At 27.3% G+C, this 23437-nt stretch overlaps 3 protein-coding genes across 5 annotated transcripts in view; 1 reads left to right on the top strand and 2 right to left on the bottom strand.

The window, feature by feature from the left end:
• The window catches only part of LOC141533545 (uncharacterized), a 51461-nt gene extending 28897 nt beyond the window's left edge, over positions 1 to 22564 (bottom strand). For both annotated transcript variants that reach the window (XM_074252474.1, XM_074252475.1), the window contains exons 1-3: positions 22011 to 22564; positions 21810 to 21937; positions 21516 to 21716 (exon numbers count right to left, since the gene is read on the bottom strand). In XM_074252474.1, coding sequence (XP_074108575.1) covers positions 21524 to 21716; positions 21810 to 21937; positions 22011 to 22079 — 390 coding nt within the window. In that variant the 5' untranslated portion in view covers positions 22080 to 22564 and the 3' untranslated portion in view covers positions 21516 to 21523. The remainder of the gene's footprint in view (positions 1 to 21515; positions 21717 to 21809; positions 21938 to 22010) is intronic.
• On the bottom strand, positions 885 to 5752 carry LOC141533886 (uncharacterized). The gene is made up of 4 exons (XM_074252979.1): positions 5254 to 5752; positions 3529 to 3659; positions 3092 to 3442; positions 885 to 1607 (listed from the first exon to the last, which is right to left on the bottom strand). Exons 1-4 carry the CDS (start codon positions 5417 to 5419, stop codon positions 885 to 887), a joined length of 1371 nt encoding a protein of 456 aa, XP_074109080.1. The 5' UTR covers positions 5420 to 5752.
• LOC141533884 (uncharacterized) lies at positions 10704 to 12461 on the top strand. 2 transcript variants are annotated; one of them, XM_074252977.1, is made up of 4 exons: positions 10704 to 10738; positions 10937 to 11039; positions 12005 to 12317; positions 12377 to 12436. In XM_074252977.1, the coding sequence occupies exons 2-3, from the start codon at positions 10941 to 10943 to the stop codon at positions 12302 to 12304; spliced, it is 399 nt and encodes a 132-aa protein (XP_074109078.1). In that variant the 5' UTR covers positions 10704 to 10738; positions 10937 to 10940; the 3' UTR covers positions 12305 to 12317; positions 12377 to 12436. The 2 variants fall into 2 exon arrangements, with proteins under 2 accessions (XP_074109078.1, XP_074109077.1); XM_074252976.1 differs by having other exon boundaries at positions 12005 to 12461.
• Positions 22565 to 23437: the final 873 nt, after the last annotated feature.

Below are 23437 nucleotides of genomic sequence, written 5' to 3'. Positions count from 1 at the left end.
GTTTTAATTTTTATATCAGTTTTCTATATCAAAAAAAAAGTTTTCTGTGTAAAAACAAGATTGAATTTAGTGAGTTAACTTTTTTTTCCTTTGAAAATCGAATCAGAAATATTATTTGGAACATTTGTCTCAATTTTGAATTTTTGTTTCACTGAGCAAAGTTTTTTTCATTTCTGAGTACATTGGAGTAATCGAAATTGACGTGAATATTTGAAATGAAATTAGATGTTTTCAAAAAAGACGATGAATTTTTTTAAAATAACTTGAATGCTGTACGAAAAATTTTTCCTTTACGTTATTTAATTTTTCATTCATTAAGAAATAATTTTAAGTAAATGTTAGTGATACATTTTTTCGTTTTCGTTATAATTTGAATTTTCTATATCTATAAAAAAATTCAAATCTCTTTACCGATTACTATTATTATTTTACTACGAAAATAAAAAATTAGTTGTATAAAATTAACTGAATATTATCTATTTAAAAAGAGTTGTAATTAGCTGTTTGTTTGAGAGAATTACTTTTTAATATTTTTAATTTGATTTCGTTCACCACAATGGCTTAAGAAATATGAGACAAAAACTCGCTAAATGAAAAAAATTCAAACTTGCGATGATTCTTCTGTAGAATTAACATTCCAGGCTTCTGTTCATGCAATACTTTTTGCTGTTATCAACGATAATATACTCGATTTAGTCTTGAAAGAACTAAAAAAGTTAATTTTGTTTCAACAGTCCAGTGAAGATACGTATTATTCAGGATTCTTCATTTTTTTTTCTGCACTTGTGATAGATCGTCCCAAATATTTATTAATTCTATTCCGCTCCACACTTTCCATGTCGCGGGACAAATTTCTTTTTTCAAGAATTTCCCATACTGTTTTTCTAATACAACTTTTTTGCTGGAGTCAATGGTAATTTGTTTCTGTTTCTGCCCATTACTTTAACAGCTCGAAGCGCCAGATTTTTATAACCCCAAATAGCATGAGACATTATCGTTATAAATTTGGCGGGTCTATATTCTCGAAAGGCCTCAGTGTACGCAAGGCTAGGAATAAATATGTTCCCTCCGATGTAAACTGGATTTGTTACATCCTCTTCCTCGTCATCGGTTAGGTTTCGTCGTTCGGGTCGTTCTCGATTTCGTTGATCTCGTTCCAACCTGTTTCGTCGTTCTTGTTCCCGTTCCATTCGATCTCGTTGTTGTTGTTCTCGGTGTTCTCGTTGTTGTTGTTCTCGGTGTTCTCGTTCTCGTTGCTCTCGACGTTCTCGTTCTTGTTGCTCTCGACGTTCTCGGTGCTCTCGACACTCTCGTTCTCGTTGCTCTCGTTCTCGGTGCTCTTGACGCTCTCGTCCTCGTTGTTCTCGTTCTCGTTGATCTTTTTGTCGTTTTAGTTCCTTTAATCTGTGTTGCTCTTCCTCTAATATTTTTTGCTCTTCTAGATCCTGAGGTTCTTGTTCACGATTATCTTGTTCCAGTTGCTCTTGTCGGCTTTGTTTTTGTTTTAGTTCTTTTAGTCGCTGTTGTCGTTCTTCTTCTAATAGTAACTTATTATTCTGCTCGTTTCTTTTATCGATCATTCCACCAATGGCATGGATTTGTAATTCCTAAAATAAAGTAGTGATCTTATAATTACTGTCTTTCCACTTTAAATATTATTCAATTTCTATACTCTACATGACTTAATATTACTTAAAATTTTGTTGTTAAGTTACATGATTACTATGATCGATTACATATCTCTATTGTAAAGTATTTTTATCACCTGGTTGCTGAATCTGCATAGTTTAAGAATTAATTATTTAGAGCTACCATTTCATAAATAAGCAATATCGTTTCACTAATTTTTTTCAATATTCTCTTATACTGTATAAATATAATTATTGAAAGATAATTAACAATCGACCGTAAATTTTCTCCATTTATTCTGTGTGCTCTCTGAATATCATTGAAGGCCAAGTTTACTTGTATTATTTAATCCAAATTTAGTTACTTTAAAATTTTTCTGACCTACCGATAAAATTCTAAATAAAATTGACAAATAATTGGTCTGGACCACTTCTAATTTTGATGAATTGCGGTAGAAAGCTTTCACTTGTCCTAGGATAAAGTTTTACTAGAGAAATAACATTATTTCAGAAAATTTATGCAAAATTGAAGGATTTCTATGTTTTTAGCTTACTCCTTAATAATCTTGAGAACTATGACAGTTACGAAAAAAAATAATTCAATTTTGCTTAGGAGAAAATCTTGAAAGCTACGAAAACAAAAAATATTAGAAATATATATTGTACGTTTTTGCACAGTCACAGTTTTTTTTTATTATTTTAATAGGAGAAAATCGATAATTTACGTAAAATTTTTTGCCAAAAACAAAATATTAAGTAAAACCTTACATCTACATCAAAATTTAGTTCCGGTAAATAGTTCCCGTATATATTCAATTTTTAATCCCACAATTTTTTCTATGAAAATACGGACATCATTTCTTAACTATTAAAGGTAATTATGCTTGAAAAGTATAAGGTTGAAACAATAAATGTTGTTTAACATCTGGCTTCTTTTTCTGAAGAAAAATTTTCCTTTCAACATTTGAATTTTCATTTTCATTTAAAATAAAAAACTCATATTCACTTCATTGAACTACAAGTTTAAGAGCTAAATTAAATTATTCTGCTTAACCGTATATAAACGTATACTATTGGGCTGAATTCATTAATTGAACTGATTAACTGGACAAAGCCTGGAGTTGAATCTAAATATTGGTCCAGATTCCTAAAAAATCCCTATTTCAAGATAAGTCTTAGATTCCAATGACTTTTATATTAACCAAAATTAAATTCTTCGAACTTACTTTAGACAATTTCATTATTAATGTCATGAATATAATTATCATTATATAATACTATTACTATCCATTATTCTTGTATGATTGATATAATTGAGTTGAAATTTAGTCTTTTAGGATTTTTAAGAATCGTTTAAAAATTAAATTAATGTAAATAGTTATTACCAATTTAGTACATAAATACCATTAATTATCAAATATATTATTAATCCGTGAAATGGAGCTATCTTTTAAATTTATTACCTGGTCTACTACGTTTCGTCCTTCATGTCCTGAATCAGTAGAAACTTGTGTATTCGAAAATATATTATCTTCCGAAGTACCTTCTTCATTTCGAATAATTGGATCATATTCATGATCATTATCTTCTTGTTCGGTTGTATGATCTACGTCATTATTGTTGTTTTCATGCTCATGTTCAATGGTTCCTTCAACTGTATCATCTTCGTCATGAGTACTGTCTCCATCTTCTCCATCGGAGTCTGGAATTACTTCACCACTGCTATCGTCTCCCTTACTTCTTTGTTCTTCATATATTCGTAATATATCTTGACTCGTAATTTTTTTTGCATGTGCTTCATTTTGTACTTTTACCTAATGGAAATGGAATGAAAGATACAATAAGTATAATATTTTAGTGACAAAAATTTTAGTTTTATGTATTATTCTTTAATATTTACCTTTCGTTTTCTTTTAGTTGTTGTTAAGTCCATTGATTCATCACTGTCGTCAGACTTTTCCTCTAGTGAGGATAGATTTATCTTCGGTCGTCGTGATCTCAAACGTGGATTGTTGATATCCTCCATAGTATCTGAAATTTCCCATACTCATTACGATTACATTTTCAATTTGTTGTATAAATTTTTTTTCTGTATATTATAAGATATTTTATGAATCAGCTTAAAGTTTTCTTAATAATTGGATATGCAATTTTTACCAATTTAACAACAATTGTACAATAAAATCTTTTTTTTTTAATCCAAAGATTATCAAAAGCAATAAATTCGTATTTATTCAGCATATATGATGATCCTAAAGTTAACTGACACGTAACACTATTTTAGTTTTTTATAATAATTAAATTATTATCAAAAAAATTTATTCAAAAAATTTCACTTTTAGCAATTACAAAAAGTGTCAATTAAAAATAATATTTTTTTATTATTATTTATTCTTTGTAAAAATTTCATAAACTATCAAATGTTTGCTAAATTCAGTACGTCATAATATATGACCACCTATGGGTGTTCGAGTCTAGGAGTCTGTTATAGATATATCGTAAAAATCTATTACTTAAATTTTATTTTCATTTCGATAGATATAAAAAAAATTTGAATTTAATAAAAATTAAAATATTTTATTAAATTTACGTTATGCTTAATATAAATGTTTTTGATGAAAGAATTTAATGAAAATCTCATTTTTCTATGTAAATTTATGTTTTCTATTTTATGAATTGAATTGTCATCGACTTTTTCATTATCACAAAATTCGTTCTATTTCTGAACTTCCAGTTATAAATTTCTTTTAGAATTTAGCTAAATTTTTAATTTACATGATTTTTTATTTTTATACTACCATTTCAAAATTTTCTACTATCCTACTGCTTTCATGCATTGTATTTTCTATTGATAAGCTACTATTCTACAACATTACCTATTTTGCGAACCAGCAACCATTTCTGGGTAGAAATGATATTTTCTTTTTTTTTTTATCAATAATGTTACAAATTTTATATCATTACGATAAAATTTATAATTATTTTGCATACTTTTCATTTATTTTTAATTAATTTATTAGATTAAAAGACTAGGGCAATGAAAGATTTTCAATTACACCTGTAAATTATTGAATACTGTTTACTTTGAACAAGAATAAATCTAACTTAATTGTCACACTATTGTGCGTTACATATATAAATATATTTTTATATCAAGAACTGTGAAAATAATTGATTTTATAAGATATATAATGCAGTACCGTACAAAATAGTATAAATTTTCAATTTATAATTTATATAAAAATATTTACATCATCAAAATATGAAAATAAAGTTAGCCGAGATCTAAAAATTGATAGAATATTTTTCCTTGACAAATGTACTATAACAAAGTTAACTAAAAAAGTCATGTTTAAAGAAATTGTGAAAATTCAAATGAAATTTTTTAAAAATTTCCTTCCAGTTATGATTTCATTATTGAAGATAATTATTAATTTTCAAACATCTGATAACTTCTGTATTATCATTGAAATTTACAGATATTTTAAAAAATTTTAAATTTTCATAATAACCAACCTCTTTGAAAACATTTTTTTATCACTATTAAACCATTAAACTGTTCATAACATTTATAAAAATATTAGTTTCTTAAATTTCCGTTAAAAATTATTTTTTTATTACTTACTTGCTGTTTTTAGAATCAAACATTTTACAGATTTTCCGGATTGCTGTACATAATACAATTTACCTTTTGTTGATTGACTGTAATTTTTGAAATTTTGAATGTGCTTTGTTTCTACAATAAATTGTTTCTTCGACAAAACTGCTTCCACTTCAGCGTATTTCCACATGTTGACGTGCTCAGTATGACGTTTACTTCATAAATAAAAGTTACAGGCAGTGCGGCCAAATCGTGGGTAAAACGTTCTCCCTCTCTTAGCGTTATAGACATTATGTGATTTTGTTTTAAGTGGGAGAACTCTCTCCTCACGTTTTAGCCGCACTGGTTACAGATTATCGGTGCCTGTACCGTGAAGAGCAAACCAACAAATAAATTTACTCTTGTTAGGTTTCGATGTTTTTATGTGTAATGAAAGATTGTTTGTGTACACATGCGTCACGTGTACCATGTAAGGTTGACTCGATCATGAAAGATTTTGAGCCTTAAACCACGTGCTTTTCAGCCGGACCCGCTATTCACTGACCATTATATTCGCAGCAATTATATATGTATTTATTTATTTCATAAAAATAATAAATACACGATATGATATTTTTTATTCAAAGTTTTATTTAATTAATTCATAGACTATCCAGTATTTTCTTTGATATATTAATAAGATTTTTAAAGTAAAATTTTTTTTGCTCTAGTAAACTATTTTTATATCAAAAATAAAAAATTCCTTTGAAGTTTGGTCAGCAGTAATTTAAATTTTATCTACTTTTAAACTTTAAAATATTGCAATTGAAATAATGTAGAAGATTAAAATATTTTTTTTTAATACAGAAATGATTTATAATTTATAATAAGATTCAAAATACACCAAGTAAACGATCCCTGTTATGCATACTTCTTCATTACATTAACAAACTGCGCTCGACCGCCGCTCAGAGTGACACAGAAATATACTACTGTCTGTCTTATACTTATCTAATCAGTAGGGTCTAAGGTATAAAATCATACATCGACAAGTGATATTGTTTGCAGAAAAAAAGTATCGTCTTTAATATAAATTTATTTTACGTATTTCAGTACAGTACGCGTCATTGATTCGTACCAGTTAAAAATTTTATGGTATAGTAGAAAAATAAAAATTTTGACATCTGTAAATTAAGAAATCAATAAAAGAAAAATCTTTATAAGCATCAATTTAAACAAAATTGAAAAAATTATTCACTGAAAATAAATAACTGAAAATATCAATCACGATTAAAATAGAAATTAAAAATATTAGCAATTAAAATAATTACACACTTTATGAAATAATTAATAGTAAAATTATAATATTAAAATAAAGAGACATCAATATAATTGGATAATTTTAAAACTCATCAAATATAAATATATACATTGGATAAAATAAAGTCAACTGAATTCAGAGAAGTCAGTAAAAAGACATTTGAATATGTATATTTATAAAAATATTGACAGTTATTAATATATGAATTCTTATAAACAATAGACATCTATAAATATAAACCAGTAAGTTTAGAAACCCGTGATTGTAGACATCTTTAAATTTTGATTTATATAAATTCATAAATTCAAATGAAAATGTGGTCTCTAGCATTACAGAAGTTTTGTTTTAATTTTTTATTAGCTCGTAAATTGCAAGCGATTATATATTTAATTGTATTTTTATTTGAATTTATGAATTTATGTAAATCAAAATTTAAAGATGTCTAAAATCACGGGTTTCTAAATTTACTGGTTTATATTTATAGATGTCTATTGTTTATAAGAATTCATATATTAATAACTGTCAATATTTTTATAAATATACATATTCAAATGTCTTTTTACTGACTTCTCTGAATTCAGTTGATTTTATTTTATCCAATGTATATATTTATATTTGATGAGTTTTAAAAGTATCCAATTATATTGATGTCTCTTTATTTTAATATTATAATTTTACTATTAATTATTTCATAAAGTGTGTAATTATTTTAATTGCTAATATTTTTAATTTCTATTTTAATCGTGATTGATATTTTGAGTTATTTATTTTCAGTGAATAATTTTTTCAATTTTGTTTAAATTGATGCTTATAAAGATTTTTCTTTTATTGATTTCTTAATTTACAGATGTCGAAATTTTGATTATTCTACTATACCATAAAATTTTTAACTGGTACGAATCAATGACGCGCACTGTATGTAGAATAGTTGTGTTAAAATAATAATGCATTTTTTTTTTCCTATGTTTCAAAGATGAAAATAAAATTATGTTTTAACCGTCAAATATCTGGAAAAAATCTTTTTTCTGCACTGTAAAAAATGTATATTGAATTTCACAATGGGCTCCTTGTAACCCTGGACCATAAAATCTACTAATGATTTTTCAAAGTAAACATTAAAATTTTGTAGTAATCTAATTCTTTAATTTAACAATTTATTCAATTGATAACTATATCCTTTACAACACTCGAATGAAGTTAGTTAAGTTTTATAATAATTAGACAATCCCGTAGAATATAGTTATCTGTAAGCTGATACAATAATTAAAGTTTATTATAAATCTACGTATCAAGGTGGTACTCCGCGATTACAATATTGTGATACGTTAAGTATGGGAAAAGGACAAGTCGTCATAAACCACTGATGCGCGTATCTCAGAGGCTGAGGAAAATCTGCCTCGTGCCCCTTGACTCTCGAGGGTGTTAGTTTTTCTAACACAGCGTTGTTCTTGGGGTCTCGTGACGTCATGAGCCCCTTGGATGCCGGGGAAGGGATTTTATGGCCCAAAGAGTACGGTGGTTGACGGAAAAATTTGAGAGTGGAAAAGTACTCCCACAATTTTCTAAATGTCCCATTGTTAATGTATGCGCACAGGCCATATTTCGCACTAATGCGCATCCATTTACTATGAGACATTTTAAAATTTAATAAGTAAACTTTTAAAAATTATTAGTATATTTTATGTTTCAAGGTTACAAAGAGCCCATAATAAAATTTAATTAAAATATTTCACAATGCAACTTTGAAATTTTCCGCTGATTAATTCGAATTGCGTAGGCTATATTAAGACAACATTTCTCTAAATCTAAGACTTTTTCAATTTTTTCTTTGAATAAATATATAATTATCATTGATAATTTTTTTTAACTAATTGAGAATAGTTTCCCAGTTATTCAATTGCTTATTAAATACTAAATTTTTAATTTTTAAAGAAAAAAACAGTGTAGGAGAGCTTGCTTGCTATATTTTCAACGTGTACAGTATATATAAAACAAAAGAAACTAAATGTAAGAATGAATATTTTTCATCGAGGGGCTGAGACAGGCTTACAGTTCAGTCGACAGATTACAATCTGTGTTTGTTGGAGCTTAAGTGATATGTATATAATATTTAGATTTCAACAACTGAAATTACGCTTTGTTAATCTCTGTCATTATAGAATATGAAATTTCTTTTGTAGGTTTGAGCTTTATTATTGTTGAATATTTATAGTATTCATATCGCTAATGACTAAATATTATTCCTTTCAGTTTAAAAGAAGTCTAAGTATCAAAAAATTTATTTATTTCTTTACATACTCAGAAAAAAGAATAAGATAAAAAGAAAGATTTTAAATCTCCTTGCCGAATATCTTAATTAGAAAATTAAATAGTAACTATTTCATGCTTCGAGAGTAGAACAATCGAATAAAAAAAACTATAATTATTGTATAGGAAACTTATACGAAAAACGTGATTTAAGAAAAAAGCAATGTTTTTGGCATAGTTAAATTGATGAGTCGGAAATAATTTTCCGTACATTTGAATTTTATGAAAAATTCATATTTTGTTAAAGAAACAGTAAATAATAACTACAAATATTCGGTTCAATCACTTTCATTATAATATTATTTATGTTTTCATTTATCACTTTCTTAATAATTCGACTGAAATTTTAACCCTTTTTTTATTCAAAAATTATAGCTTTATCAAATTGAATAAAGATCAGTCAAGTATTTTCTTAACTGTAATCATCAAATAAATCATTATGAAACTTCCAACGTTCCGATTTCTCAACCAAAAAGACGGGATTTTTATTATTTACTTCATTTAATATAAAAAAAAATTTTTGTAATTGCTAATTTTTTTCCTAATTGATATATTTCTTGATTACAGAACAATAAACCCTGAAAATGAAAATATAATTGTTTTTTCTTGAATTACAGAATTATAAAATCCACAATGTTTTTTTTTTTTTATCAAATTCTGAAAACACTGGTTCTTAATGGTTCTCATCACTTCTTTATTGTTTCTTAAATTCAAAAATTAATGAATAAATATATAGTAGAGAAACCAGTTTTTGCGTCGATCAAAAGTTTTTTTCTCAGGTACTTTTTAAAAGATTTAAATGGAAAGCGATAAATACAGTACTTCTATAAAAACCCTATTTTTCTTTTAACATTTAAATAGAAATCGGGAAGGGAAGAGAAAAAATAGCAGTCGAATAAAATTAGCTAATTGTCGGATAGTTTAATGAGCAATAATAAAAAATAAAAAATTATGTTTTATAAAAAATAACGAGCTATTTTCAATTTTTAGGAGCTTCTATATGAAAATTTTAAGCTAGAGAAAATACACAGCCGTGATACATTTTTTAACTTAAAGATTATAATTGTAATACTTTCCGGTAAAAAACTTTTTGATAAATTGATTTAAAATTTCTTAATGAACAACGGGAGATACTCGAAGATAAATTATGAGTGATATTGGTGTTAATATCTGAATTTGTTTTGATTGTTTTTTCTTAGCAAAAAAAAAATTGTTTGAATATTTATTTTTACTGTTCAAATAATTTTTATAAGAATTGGAATGTTTGTGAGAGAGCATCAGATTTATATCGTTTTTCAATTTTTTGAAATTTTATTATTAAAAAAAAATTGTTTTTTTGTTTAAGCTTAGCACCGGGCGGTGCGCGCAAGTTAAACAACTAATTAATTATATTTTCAACTTCTAATGCAAATTATACGATGAATGCTATATCCCAGGAAAATAAAATTTAATCAAGAATTTTTTGGCTATTTACAGAGCCTATTCAGGTTTTAGATATTTGCAATAGTTTTCGAAATTTTGCCTGAAAAACGAACCTTAATTTTTATTAATTTTACTAATACATGTAAAATTTGCAAATGCTGCTTCAATTTTTTCATTAGGTTTACAAATAAAATGACAAATCGAACAACACATTACATGTAATTATCCGTTGCGGTAAAAAAATTGTAACCCTAAGAACAGTAGTTCGATATATATATATATATATTTATATATATTATGCTGCTCAGCTGGAATAGAAAGAAAAATTGTAAGTGGGCCTCAGAGTTTACTTTTAAAACTGGTGGTGGGGAGAAACGAATCTCGAGTTCGACAGAAACATTCATCAGCTGTGCTGTTACTGTAGTATACAGCTGTATCAGATTGTCTAACTTTGTGCCTCGAGTACACGTAGTCAGATACGTATGTAATTTGTTTTGTTTTAATTATTATTCTGAACATTATTTCATAGTATCAAAAATTGTTATATTTTATAACACTTCGTGATAATTGGAAGCAGAAACAATTTTATCTATTTAAACATATAAATTATAAGTGTAGAAGTATTAAATAATATACGTTTAACTTTTTCACTTTTTCAATTAAGAATTATTTATTCAGCAAGATGCGCCGAGGGCCATACCAAAAATATTTAGACCGCTATGGTAACTGTGTAATACCTCGTTCAACATACTATAAAAAAAAGAAACAACATAATATAACTGTAAGTATTAACTTTATTTAAAAAAAAAAAAAAAAAAACAATATATCATCAATGAATCTTTAAGAATTCGCTTGTAACATTTCTTCGAAATGTAAATAAAAAAAAAAATTTTGCATTGCAGAAAATTTATAAGTTATTGATCAATAAAAAAATTGCGCGGACAGTGGCATATCGATAAAAAAATTTCGGAACTTTTAAAAATTAATTTTTTCAAAATAAATTCTAAAACAGTTCTACAATTTTTAATGTTTTACTAACAGTAAGAAATATAAAATTAAAAAATTTGAATTAAAAATGTATTGTCAAAAGGCGGTGTTAAAATTAAAAAAAAAATTCATCTTATTTGAAAAAAATAATTCTTTTTAATATGTAAGGATGTTACAGCTTTGATAAAAGGCATTCTATGAAAAAATTTAGAAAAAAAATTAAAAATTATTTCATTAAAAACTTTTTTGATAATGAAATTGCAAATTACGTTTCGAAATAGTTCTGATCAGTTATATTTCATTCATTTCGATAGTGAGGTCAAAAAGTTTTATTTTGCTTGTGTGGTCTTACAAATTTTAAGTACAATTCAAAGATTATACTTACACTATATTTTCTTATAGTTACGTTTCTTCCTGATCGCGGATACTACAGTTCATACTTCCTTCGAATTATTTTATGATTAACTCCGTAAATTATAATACAGTAAATTGAAATAAGGCACTGTTCAAATACATAGATATATATTGAACTAATAAATCAAATTGATTTTAAAATAAAGACAAAAATTATAAGAAATGATTTTTAATTAATCAGAAAAAGTAGATCACAGTATTAAGTAGAAGTTGAAAAAATGAAACAAAAAATTCTTTATGCACTGTACGTTTTATTAAAGCGCTTAAGCATATTCATTTTCAATTTTTGTAAAAAAAATTTTATTTTTATAATTTATTGAAGTATTGAATTTTTTCATATTGCAGAAAGAGAGCCCAGAAGTGGACTACTCTTCAGTCACAGCCGTAGGAAATCCTTACTGTCACAGATCGAAGTATAATTCGGACAATATTGATAATAGCCAAGAATTGCAAGTTGTTGAAATTAGTGATGGATATTCGAGCAATCATATCGAAAATAGCGTGGACAAGAAAAATTATTCGAACTTGTGGCTCCACGATGAATTAGATGACCATAAAAACATAACACACTTATGGTTTCACAATGAGTATAATAAAGAAATTGAGGATAATGAAGCTTGGTTTGACGTAAACATATTCACATGAAATTAAAAACAAAGTAAATATCAACAATTTTTTTTTATATTCTAACTGTACTGGGATTTTTTGCTTGTGTAGGCTGAAGACATCTTGGATAAACCTTTTCATGAGCCTGCTTCAAATGACCTGCATGATGAGGTATTTCTGAATAATATTATTTTAAGTTTATAAATATAACCTTCGAAAACTTGAAAGAACCACTCGAAAAGTAATTTTGATGCTGTCGGTAGCAATAAAAAAAGGGACAGTAAAAAGTAAAGACTTACAACAAAACTTATTGAGAAGCGTAGAATAAAAACAGTATTAGAGCTCCTTAATAATTAATTTATAAGATTATAATGTGGATTTTACTCATTATATGTTAAGTGCGATTTTTAAAAATTTCAATATGAATTCAGCTTAAAAAACAAATGGATCTACAATAATTAATAATTTAATTTTTTGTATAAGGAAATAGAAAAAAAGTAACAATTTTTTTTTCGTTAATGAATTAAAAAATATCGAGAATCAAAAGTATCACATTTTTTATGGAAATTTTTAAAACTTGAAACACAAGTCTATTGCTCAATATCGCGGCGAAAAAGTCTAATGTTTTTAGTTTATTTATGTTCAAATCAGTCAGGCACGGAGAAAACAAAAAAATAAAGAAGTACATATAACAAATCCTGTACAACTCTATTAACTTTAAGAAATTGTACTGTGAGTAAAGTCCAGTAAAGAATAGATAATTCGATATTTCAGTTATTCGTTGATTTCCATTCTTTTTTAAATTAAGTTAAATAATATATTTAATAACATAATGTAATTAGTAAATTAATAATCGTTCACTGAAATTTTCCCAAGAAAACATGACATTAAAAGATGCTACTTTGTATAAATAAAGCAGAGCTTGATGGTTAAGTCGTCTATGAAACCGTTTTAAAGATTTTTTTCTCTTATCACTATGGCAGTATATTTGTAATTTAAAATCGGATGTAAGACAAGAAAAAAAAAAACTTATTTGTTATGAGTCCTTTATGCTTTAAAAAAAAAAAAAAACAAGATCTTAAATCTAAAAGGGTTTTTTTATAAAAATGGACTATTGGCCTAAATCGCAAAGAAATCACAAGGATACTGAAAATACAGACTTCTTAACTTATTCTATTTAAAAAAACATCTCTCCATACATGCCATAAGGACATGTACCAGCGAAAAATATAACTGAAAGATATATAGACAAATAAAGAAAAAAATTTTTTTTTAAGTATACATTATTATGATTGATGTAAAAAATGTTGCAGAATTTGATTTTATTGTATCCAAATCGATAAAAAATATTGTTCTGAAGCTGAAATTTCTAAACATTATCAAACTTGCAAATCGTATTTATAACAGTCCCGAAAAAAATTTTTGCTTGTATAACTCTTACGGTATCAGCAACGTAAACACTTTAAATCGAATAAGTCGAAAAGTTAGTAGTTTTTCAGCCCACCGGGCGTAAAACGACAACTTTACTCCAGCTGTGCTGAACGAAGTCGTCTTTTTCCGCCTTCGTCAAAGAGACAAATAGCATACACACCGCAAACAATAACTCGGCTTCGCCTCGGTCAACAATATCATGTGATCTGAGACATTTCTCATTTTACTGCTGTAGTTGTGAAATATATACTAAACTTTTCTAGTTATTTATATTTTTCTCAAATCAATAATTAATTTTTATTAAAAAAACTATACACCACTGTGGCTTTAATAATGTTTTTGCTTTAAGCTAAAAGATCTGATACAAAATAACATTTTTCTCATGTTTTTCATAGGCTTATACTTTACAAATATTTCAGAGTCGATTAAAGAAAAAAAAAAGGCCATTTGGCACCAGCCAAGATGGAAGGTAGATTTCATGCAATCCATAATTTTAATAACAATATTATAAATAATTAACTTATTTATAAAAAATTAAATTATTTATAAAAAATATTATAAATAACAAAAATTCAATTTTTGTTGCAATGGTTGAACTTTGCAACAAAGTAAATTAAAGAGAATTTCATTAGCTTTGTAATGAAACATAGAAAAACGACCTATCATTTCTCAATGAAAAGTTATTCCCTAGTAAAGTCACCAAACACGTGATTTTTTAGATTTTCGAAAATTTCAAATGGCTGGCATTTCTAAACTATTTGATCGATTCAGCTCATTTTTGAACTCATCCAAGCTAATTGTCTATAGAATATGTCTACCAAGTTTCATGAAGATTCATTAAGAATTGTGGGAGTTATCGTGTCCACAAGCTGTGCGTTATATTACATAAATATATATATATATATATATATATATATATATATATATATATATATATATATATATATATACATACATATATAAACTTCCAAACCAACGTCATTTTTAAGCCTTACTCGACTAAATAATTGATATAGTAACGAAATTCTATGTGAATTTTGACACAAGGGCTAATGCAATAGATAGATTTTATGAAATCTACCTAAAAATTTTATACGCCCTTTTAATAAAAAGAACGCGATATAATTATGAACCTAAAAACGTTTTCGGCTTAAAAATAGTCTGCAACTTTTTCTGTCTGTTCAAAATTTTTAGCTCACTTAATAAGGTTAACAGATATGTACTGTGATTTTACACTTTTAGGATCCACAAAATTTTCGAAAAATGAAAAAGAAACAATAATCAAGACTTAAAACGTATATTATATACACACAAACGTGCTGCTTTTCATCATTGTAAAAACACTATGATTTTCATCAGTGTCATTGGTTTTCAAAATATGCGTCGTGCAATAAAGAAATAGTTAATAAATTTAATTATCTTCATACTATTTCAATGTAGTAACACAGATGTTCATTCGACTAATAATTACTGTAATCCTTTTTTATTTTTACAGAAACAAAGTCATCGGAATACTACTGAAGAAAGTTACAATCAAACGCTATGTAAATGTACTTCAATTACGAGAGGTGAAGCATTACTAATGACATTACTGTTGGGAGCTCAGCAATCATTAACGTGGACAACTATAACATCAATATTGTCTCTAATTAACACTTTGTTCGGTGAAAATGTAGTTCCAGAATCAAAATATCAACTTTTTAAAACATTACAACTTAAAGATGAAATGATTTCCTATCATATGTTTTGTACTAATTGTTTGTTTTATATTTGTACTGAAAAGAATTCAAACTCTGGAGACCTGAAGTGTGCGGCTTGTGGGATTGAGAATAATAAATCAAATATTTCATTTTTTTTAACGTTGGACATGGAAACACAACTCAAAACAAGCTACTGAACATGAAGAAGTTTAATGGATTATACGGCTGTACATTTTGCGAGCATCCCACTGAATTTGTTGATGGATATAGAAAGTACACAATGTCTACAACAATTCCTCCGCAACGCACTGATGCGTCAATAAAGAACAAGATGGAACTGACAGGTCGAAGTGAATATGGGAAAGATGTTATGGGAGTTTGGGGACCCTCACCACTGATGAATTTGAAATATTTTGACTTGGTTAATGGTATGTCTCCAGACTACATGCACGCTTTTTTATTGGGTGCAGTGAAACAGCACACAAATATACTGTTAACATCTTTTGGTAAGGAGTATTACGTGGGTAGTCCTAATCAACTAGAAATTATTAATGAGAGAATTATGGAGTTTAAACACCCAACCTGCATAACTCGGTCTCCAAGAATAATTACGGAGAGAGAAATCTGGAAAGCTTCTGAATGGCGATCGTGGTTGCTTTTTTATTCTCTCATTTGTCTAGAGGGCTTACTACCGAAAAAATATTTGGAACATCTAGCTATGTTAGTAGAAGCATTAAATATCATGCTATCAGAAAATATAAAAAAACAAGAACTGCAAGCTGCAGGGTTTTTTTTAATTAAATACGTGGTTTTATATCAAGAATATTTTGGTAAAAGTGCAATGACGTATAACATTCATTTACTTTTACACATTGAAAAAAGTATATCAAATCTAGGACCACTATGGTGTCACAACGCATTCGGTTTTGAAAATGAGAATCATTTTATCTTAAAAATGGAAAAAAGTCCATCGCATGTTGAAATTCAGGTAGCAAGAAGATATATTTTTGAAAAATCTTTGCCATCATTTGGTGATACAATAAAGAAAAGTGATGGATTTACAACTTTTTGCGAGAAAAACATAACTGGACGATTGAAAAAAACATTTCAAGTAAATGGTTGTACATTAATTGGTAAAGGCAAAAATTATAGTCTAAATACATCAGAGCAAGAGATTATGAATTCCGCAGAAAAATGTCGATCATTTAATAGATTTATTTCTAATGGTGTTCGATATACTTCAGAACACTACCGCGTGTGTCAGAAAATAAACGATTTTATCGTTGAGTTGAAAGATGGAAATTTTGGTAAAATTACAAATATATGCTGTTTCGGAACTGATGATGATGAAAAAAAAATTTATATTTTCTATAGTGAAATAAAACCCCATAACAAATTTTTTTATCAAACTAAAAATTTGACTGTTCACAATATTGAAAAATGTTCTGTTACTGAAAAGTTATGTGTATGTGAACCTGAAAAGATAAAGCAGCCGTGTATGTTAGCTACAGTGCACAAGAATAATTATATTATAAAAATACCAAAAGGATGTTTTGGTGATTAGAAATATTTATGTATATGTACACAAAAGTTGTAAATAAGTCAGTAATGTTAAATTAATATTATGTACCGAGTAGGGTATTTTTGATATATCGTATTCATGAAAATATTTAACGTAAAAAATATTGTTATAACTAAGATAGATGTTTTTTATCACATCTTTAATTCATAATTGTAGAAATGTATTAATACATTATGTAAAATATATAAAATTGAGTATAGCAATTCCTATACTCAATTTTAAATTACAAAACGTATTAAAAATTACTTTATGTTGTTAATATTTCGTAAGAAAAAAATAATTTTTCGTTTGATCTTCGTTATACTCAGATATAAATTTATATTATGTTTTGCAATTTTCAGATAAGATCATTTTTCGATTAAATGAAAAATTGGATAGTTATAGTTTCTATCTAAATAAAAGTAAACGTTTTTTTATTTTTAGTATTTTATGCCTTCCGTATATTGTATGAAAGAAAGACTAAAATAATTTTGTAAGAAATCGGATGCTCTGTTTAGAAACTCATTTAAATTTTTTTAAAAATACTGTCTCGAAAGTTATTTGAAGTTAAATTCAAAATAGACGATAAATTCGATCAACTTTCTCATACTTAGAATTTATAACTTTTTTGGAAGTATTGCAATAAATTATTTATAACAAATAATAATCAAGAAATGCAGTGATCTGCTAAAGAAATATTAAGATTCTTCAGAAATTCAGTTTGATTTTTAAATAACTTTTGAAAATAACATATTTATTAAAAATTTATCGGAAATTCTTTTTCTGCAGCGTCCCATTTCTGATGAATAGTTGCTCAGAGTTTTTCTGTTAGTATATTTCAACAGTATTAAGTTATTATTAATAAGCAAAAAATCTGGAAATAAAATTTAAAAATTTATAGAAGTAGGATAGTAATATTTTTTTTTTCAAATAATACTTCTCCATTCTAATTTTTATATTCCCTATGAAAAAGATTAAGTGTAAGAAAACGGACGGTAACTTATTTTTGTAGAATTTCACATGTTTTAAAAATTACTGATTTACTCCGAAAAATTATATAATTTAGACTTCCGCTTCATATATACCAAATTTCTGAAAAGTTCTGAAAAAGTCTTCCGCAAGAGTCTAAAAACTATTAAAAATATAATCTTAAAATTGCTTAATACGACTGAAATAGATTTTTTCATACTTTTTCAGAGCGTTTCCGAATTTTTCAGACTTATTAATTCTTGAACAATTATTTTTTTGAACACTTCAGGAATTAAATAGACTTCTAGCAGAAATGTATTTCCACCAGGGAATTATTTAGTAAAACATAATAATTTAAAATTTTAACTTTGTAGGTTTTATAAAAAATTTGAAAGTTGAAAAAAACATATACCGGAATGACAAAGAATACTTCTCTATTACAAAACTGTAAGGTACTTCATACATTATGATTACTTCATGTACATGGGCTAATAAAATAATGTTTTATCGTTGATTTCTTAAGTAAAAAATATTTTTAGATTCATCCTTGATTTTTGTTTTGCTGTGATTGCATTTGTGGTCCAGTTTATTTATCATTGTGATCTTGACTTCATAGTAAAAACATAATGGAGACATTGGAATCGTGATAAATATAACAGTGGATATTTTCAATTAGTACATATCTTTTAAACAGTTATTTTAGAATGCTTCCGCGTAAACAATATTTCCACCGTGAAGTCAAAACTGCGAAGATTTTTCTTAGCATGTGAACTGCCTCTAATGGCAATAAATGATGATACAGATTAATAACTTTGTACAATTAATCTTTGCCATTCTACGTAATTACGTTTTAAATCATCTCTCAAATTTTTTAGTCAATTTTAGAATTCCTGCAGTTTTTGCAAAATTGGGAAAATTTAGAAAAAAAAATTCCCATATCGAAGAGCACTTTACTTGGTTTGAAAGTGACGTTGCGAGCTACCCTTGAAATCCTAGATATGTTTAAAACCGAATGTGGATTTAAATATTTAATGACAGCAACGTTATCACAGGATCCTTTAGAGGTAATTGTATATAATTATTATTGACTATATTTATTATAACATGTTAAAAATTATCATTGATATTTTATTTCAGAGATTTTTTTCTGTCATGCGACATTCATATCGAGGAAATGATCACCCTGATCCGAAAATGTTTGCTCAAGTTTACAGATTGGCTTCTACATTTTCACTCATACGTCCTCCGAAAGGATGTAATATTTCTGGGGAAAATCTTTTGAGAAGCTTAATCGAACCTGAACTGTCAATTTCTTCAAATTTAGAGCGACAACTATGGCTTCAAGGTATTGATGACATGCTACAAAATTCTGAACCGCAAGTGGAAAATTCTTCAATTGATGAAGATCATGATTATAATGAGGCAGTAATCAGTGATGCCGTGCAATCATACATTGCGGGTTACATAAGTCGCAAATTGCAAAAAATTGTGAAGTGTTCAGATTGCTTACAAAATATTCATATGAATCCAAGAGATGGCCAACGATTACATAGAAACGATGCAATTCTGAAAATGGATTTATATGGTGGGCTTATTTATCCTAGCGAAGAGTTATTTGAACTGACCAAACAATTAGAGAAGTGTGTTTTAAGAGCTGTAAGCAAAAATTTGACAAACCTAGAAACCATTACTCAAATATCAGATGAACTTAAAAAAGAGTACTTGATAAAAGTTGGGTGCTTTATTCATGAAAAAGAATTAACTGTTAAGATTATTGACATTTATATTGTAATGCGAGCGCATTTTTTAGCGAAATCAGAAAATAAGCGCTACGACGCAGCAAAAACGAAAACAAAAATGAATAGAAAAAATGCAAAATTAATTTCTTGAATGTACGACTTATTTTTAAAGAAAAAATGTTATACTGTATGTTATATAATGTTAAAAAATTAATCAATAAATTACTTTTATCTTATTAAAAAATCCCTGATTAAAAAAAATCATTCAAATGGATTCAGAAATTTTTTCGTTGAATTATATCAAATACGTTTCCATTTTTCTTTATCGACAGGGCTTTTGGGTAACAAATTGGTTTATTTGAATTAATTATTAATTTTATTTTATTCCTGATTGATTTTAATGTAAATAATGAACATTTTTGTAAAAAGCGCGGTTACAAAGAGGACGTCTTTCTTTCCTTTTTTAATCTAGTATCCTACTCTAATTATTTGTGGCGCTATTTTTAAATACTTTCCACTTGCTACAGTGGCGTCATCTTAATTTGCTGTTTTCCGTGGACACTTTTTGATATATAGAGATGGTTCTCCTTACCTCTACCCTCCATAGAAAAAAGTTAAAATCTAAAAATCTGGGTCGCTATAGTTTGTGCTGATTATTTTTAATAATTTTAAATAGAAATTATAAAGATAATTGATAATAATCAAGTAATACGCGTAATAAAAAGCATGAACTACTATTATAAAATATCATATAAAAAATAAATCAAATTAAATTTGAAAAAAAACTTGTAACCTCAAAAAACGATTCTGCTTACGGTATATACACACTCGGTAGTCTGGCTTGAGAACGGAACTTGGCGCCATATTCTACCTAATCTGTTGATCACGTTAAACTTTTATTTCTCGTAGAGTAACTAATAAGCATTAATAAAATTCCATCAAGTATATCCTTTGGTTTAGATTGATAGACAAATTATCAATCATAATATTTATATTTTATAAAATCGTAAAATAAATTTCCATGGTTTTTGTAATATTGATGATTGTTACTATTTCTTTTATTTTCGATTTCGAACTTTCTAACTACAGTTTGTGTTAGAGTAACATTGACGAGCCCTAGTGAGCATCGACGCAAGCTCATAACTTTTTTTTTTAACTGTAGTCTCCCATCTAGTCACTTTTTCCATAAGAAAAAAGTCAAAATCTAAAAATCTGGGTCGCTATAGTTTGTGCTAGAGAATTTAATTAATTTTAAATAGAATTTATTATTTTCAATGACCATTATCAATTAATATTGATAATATAACATATAATGTATAATTATAGAGTAATATTGGAGAAAAAAAAGTTCTGTAGAATTAATAAAATTTTACAACCTAAAAATATCGTTCTGCTTACGGTAAACACATTCGGTAGTCTGGCGCTCCGTTTACAACGGAATTTTTGTACGGAACTTGGCGCCAGATTCTACCGAATCTGTAGATTGAATTAAAGGCCAGAGTGTACAATAAGGTACTTGTAAATGATAAAAATTAGTAAAGATCTACTTTATATGTCAGATAAATTCAATACGTATATAGTATCAAAACTTATTACTGGAATGTGAAAATTTATTATTTTATTATATACGCCCTCCACCTAACATTTATAAACCCTTTGTGGTCGTCCTTCGTTAAATTATGTAAGCATTATAACTGCTTAAACATAGAATTTATAGTAGAAGTGATAAACGTAAAATTAGAAACGATTCCAATTGTTAAATTAATAAATGTTAAATTAACAAATCTTGAACAATAGTAAGAATGAAATGCTGCTTCTAGCCTCAAACAATTGTATTTTACAAAACTTACCATTTGTTTTAAACGTTTGCACTGTTTAACCAGATTTGAAGCACGTCTTTTTTAGCAGTTGTTGTTTCCAAATTCATTGAAGTCGACTTTTGACTCTGTAATCGATTCCGTAAGATTCGACAAGATTTACATCTCGGATTAGCTTGGTTTCTTTTATAAATGTCATCACCAACTATCACATTTTTACAAAGTTTTGAATACCTGAAAATTAATGTAAATATATTAATTCAATTCGTATAAATTCTGTCCTCAGTAGTTCATACATTCACTTATCAAAAAACAAGCAATCCTTACTTAGTACTGTCAATCTGAGTACCAACGCATATAGGCCACCTTTCCGCTGATTTTAAGTAGTTATAGACACAACTTAATGAATGCAATTTTTCGTTTAGAGGTAGTTCTTCATTGTTAGGAAAAATAACCTGAAATAAAATAATAATCAATGATTGTTTTAAAAAAATAGATGTATCTACTCGAACGTTAATTAATACATACAGTAATAGATGTATCCTTGTTTAAGCGTAACCGAATTTTGATCTGCTGAGTTGTTGGGTCCATTCGCATTAATACCAATCCATTGGGCTTGGGTATATACAGCCAAAATGGCGGTAATTTTGGAGCTTCGATTTCTTGCGGATTATAGGAATCCTTAGATGCGTCTTAGCTGAGAGGTGGTTCTATCAAGTCTTGTTCACTTTGAACAACAGCACCTATTGGATTATTAGGAAAATCTTCATCTGCTAATATTTTCGGTGGCTCGATGTTGTTTTCGTGCACTTGAAACAGCTCTTCGTCTCCAGAGTTATTTAAATGTAAGCTTGGCTTTTCCAGTTCATCTACAGTACTTGTTAGAAGCTCATGTTCAAGTATCGGAATAAACTGATGCTGGATCGTTGGTAAAGCTTCTTTAAGTATTTTTTTTCCTAAAGGCATAATCTTGAGCTCTCCTTTTATGTACAGTTTCTCGTACATTTTTATTTGTTCCTCTTCAAAATGGAGATGACAGATGTAATCAGTAACCTTTAATTCAATACCCAACGAAATTTTCCAATTTTATAATCTCACCGGTGTCTGTGAAATTAGATAAATAAAAAATTAATATGTCTTCGTTGACTAAAAAAATTATAGAAATGAGCAATGGTTTATAAAGTAAATTTTTCATAATAAATTGATTTACATACTGTTGGTTGGAAATACGAAATAGACTGAGGCGAACCATTTTTTTTATTTTTGGATTTACGCCCACTTAGACAACTTTTCACAACACAAATTTTACCCATAACTGTTTTGGTATTCACGTACTTTTTTATAAAATTAAATGTTATTAAACCAATAAGCGTACTATTCACAGTTTACGAAATAAAATCACTTTAGGTGCACGTTCCCTTATAATATTTTTTAAAGGTTATATTTACTATAATATTCTGTACTACGTAAGTTGTTGAAATTTTCAATAATTGACTACTCTAGTCGACAATGATTTTACATTTTTCAACTCGGCATACTTCAATTCATCTACAATTGCTACATTCATACCATACCCTTTATGTAAACCAGCGCGATTGTGGAAGAATTTTGAACTGTTATTTATAGCATACAGCTGGACATTTTTTCAACTTTTCTCCCATATGAGATGATTCTACTTACCTCTACCCTCCATAGTTTTCTAAATCACTCAGCCACAGCAACGCGTGGCCGGGTCGCTAGTATATATATATATATATATATATATATATATATATATATATATATATATATATATATATATATATATATATATATATATATGTCAGAGAGGCAGGAGTTATTGTTGGAGATTCAGCATCTTGTGATTTACTCATTTATATTATTACAATTAATTAATATTCACAATTACAAAAAGATCAATCATTACGAATGAGAAGATAAACTCGTACGAGGTT

Source organism: Cotesia typhae, unplaced genomic scaffold (assembly GCF_013202065.1).
Source record: "Cotesia typhae breed Kobodo isofemale line unplaced genomic scaffold, CoteBio_Ctyphae scaffold_121, whole genome shotgun sequence".
NCBI classification, from domain to species: domain Eukaryota; kingdom Metazoa; phylum Arthropoda; class Insecta; order Hymenoptera; family Braconidae; genus Cotesia; species Cotesia typhae.
The sequence above is the reverse complement of the archived record's forward strand: the minus strand, read 5'-3'. Positions and strand labels throughout refer to the sequence as shown.

Excerpts from the sequence above, each read along its gene's own strand:
- LOC141533886 (XM_074252979.1), bottom strand. The coding sequence starts at position 5,419 with ATGTGGAAATACGCTGAAGTGGAAGCAGTTTTGTCGAAGAAACAATTT. Across the intron at positions 3,660-5,253 it reads TTTGATTCTAAAAACAGCAA|ATACTATGGAGGATATCAAC; the intron begins GTAAGTAATAAA and ends GGGAAATTTCAG. Across the intron at positions 1,608-3,091 it reads GACGAAACGTAGTAGACCAG|GAATTACAAATCCATGCCAT; the intron begins GTAATAAATTTA and ends ACTTTATTTTAG.
- LOC141533884 (XM_074252976.1), top strand. The coding sequence starts at position 10,941 with ATGCGCCGAGGGCCATACCAAAAATATTTAGACCGCTATGGTAACTGT. Across the intron at positions 11,040-12,004 it reads AGAAACAACATAATATAACT|AAAGAGAGCCCAGAAGTGGA; the intron begins GTAAGTATTAAC and ends TTCATATTGCAG.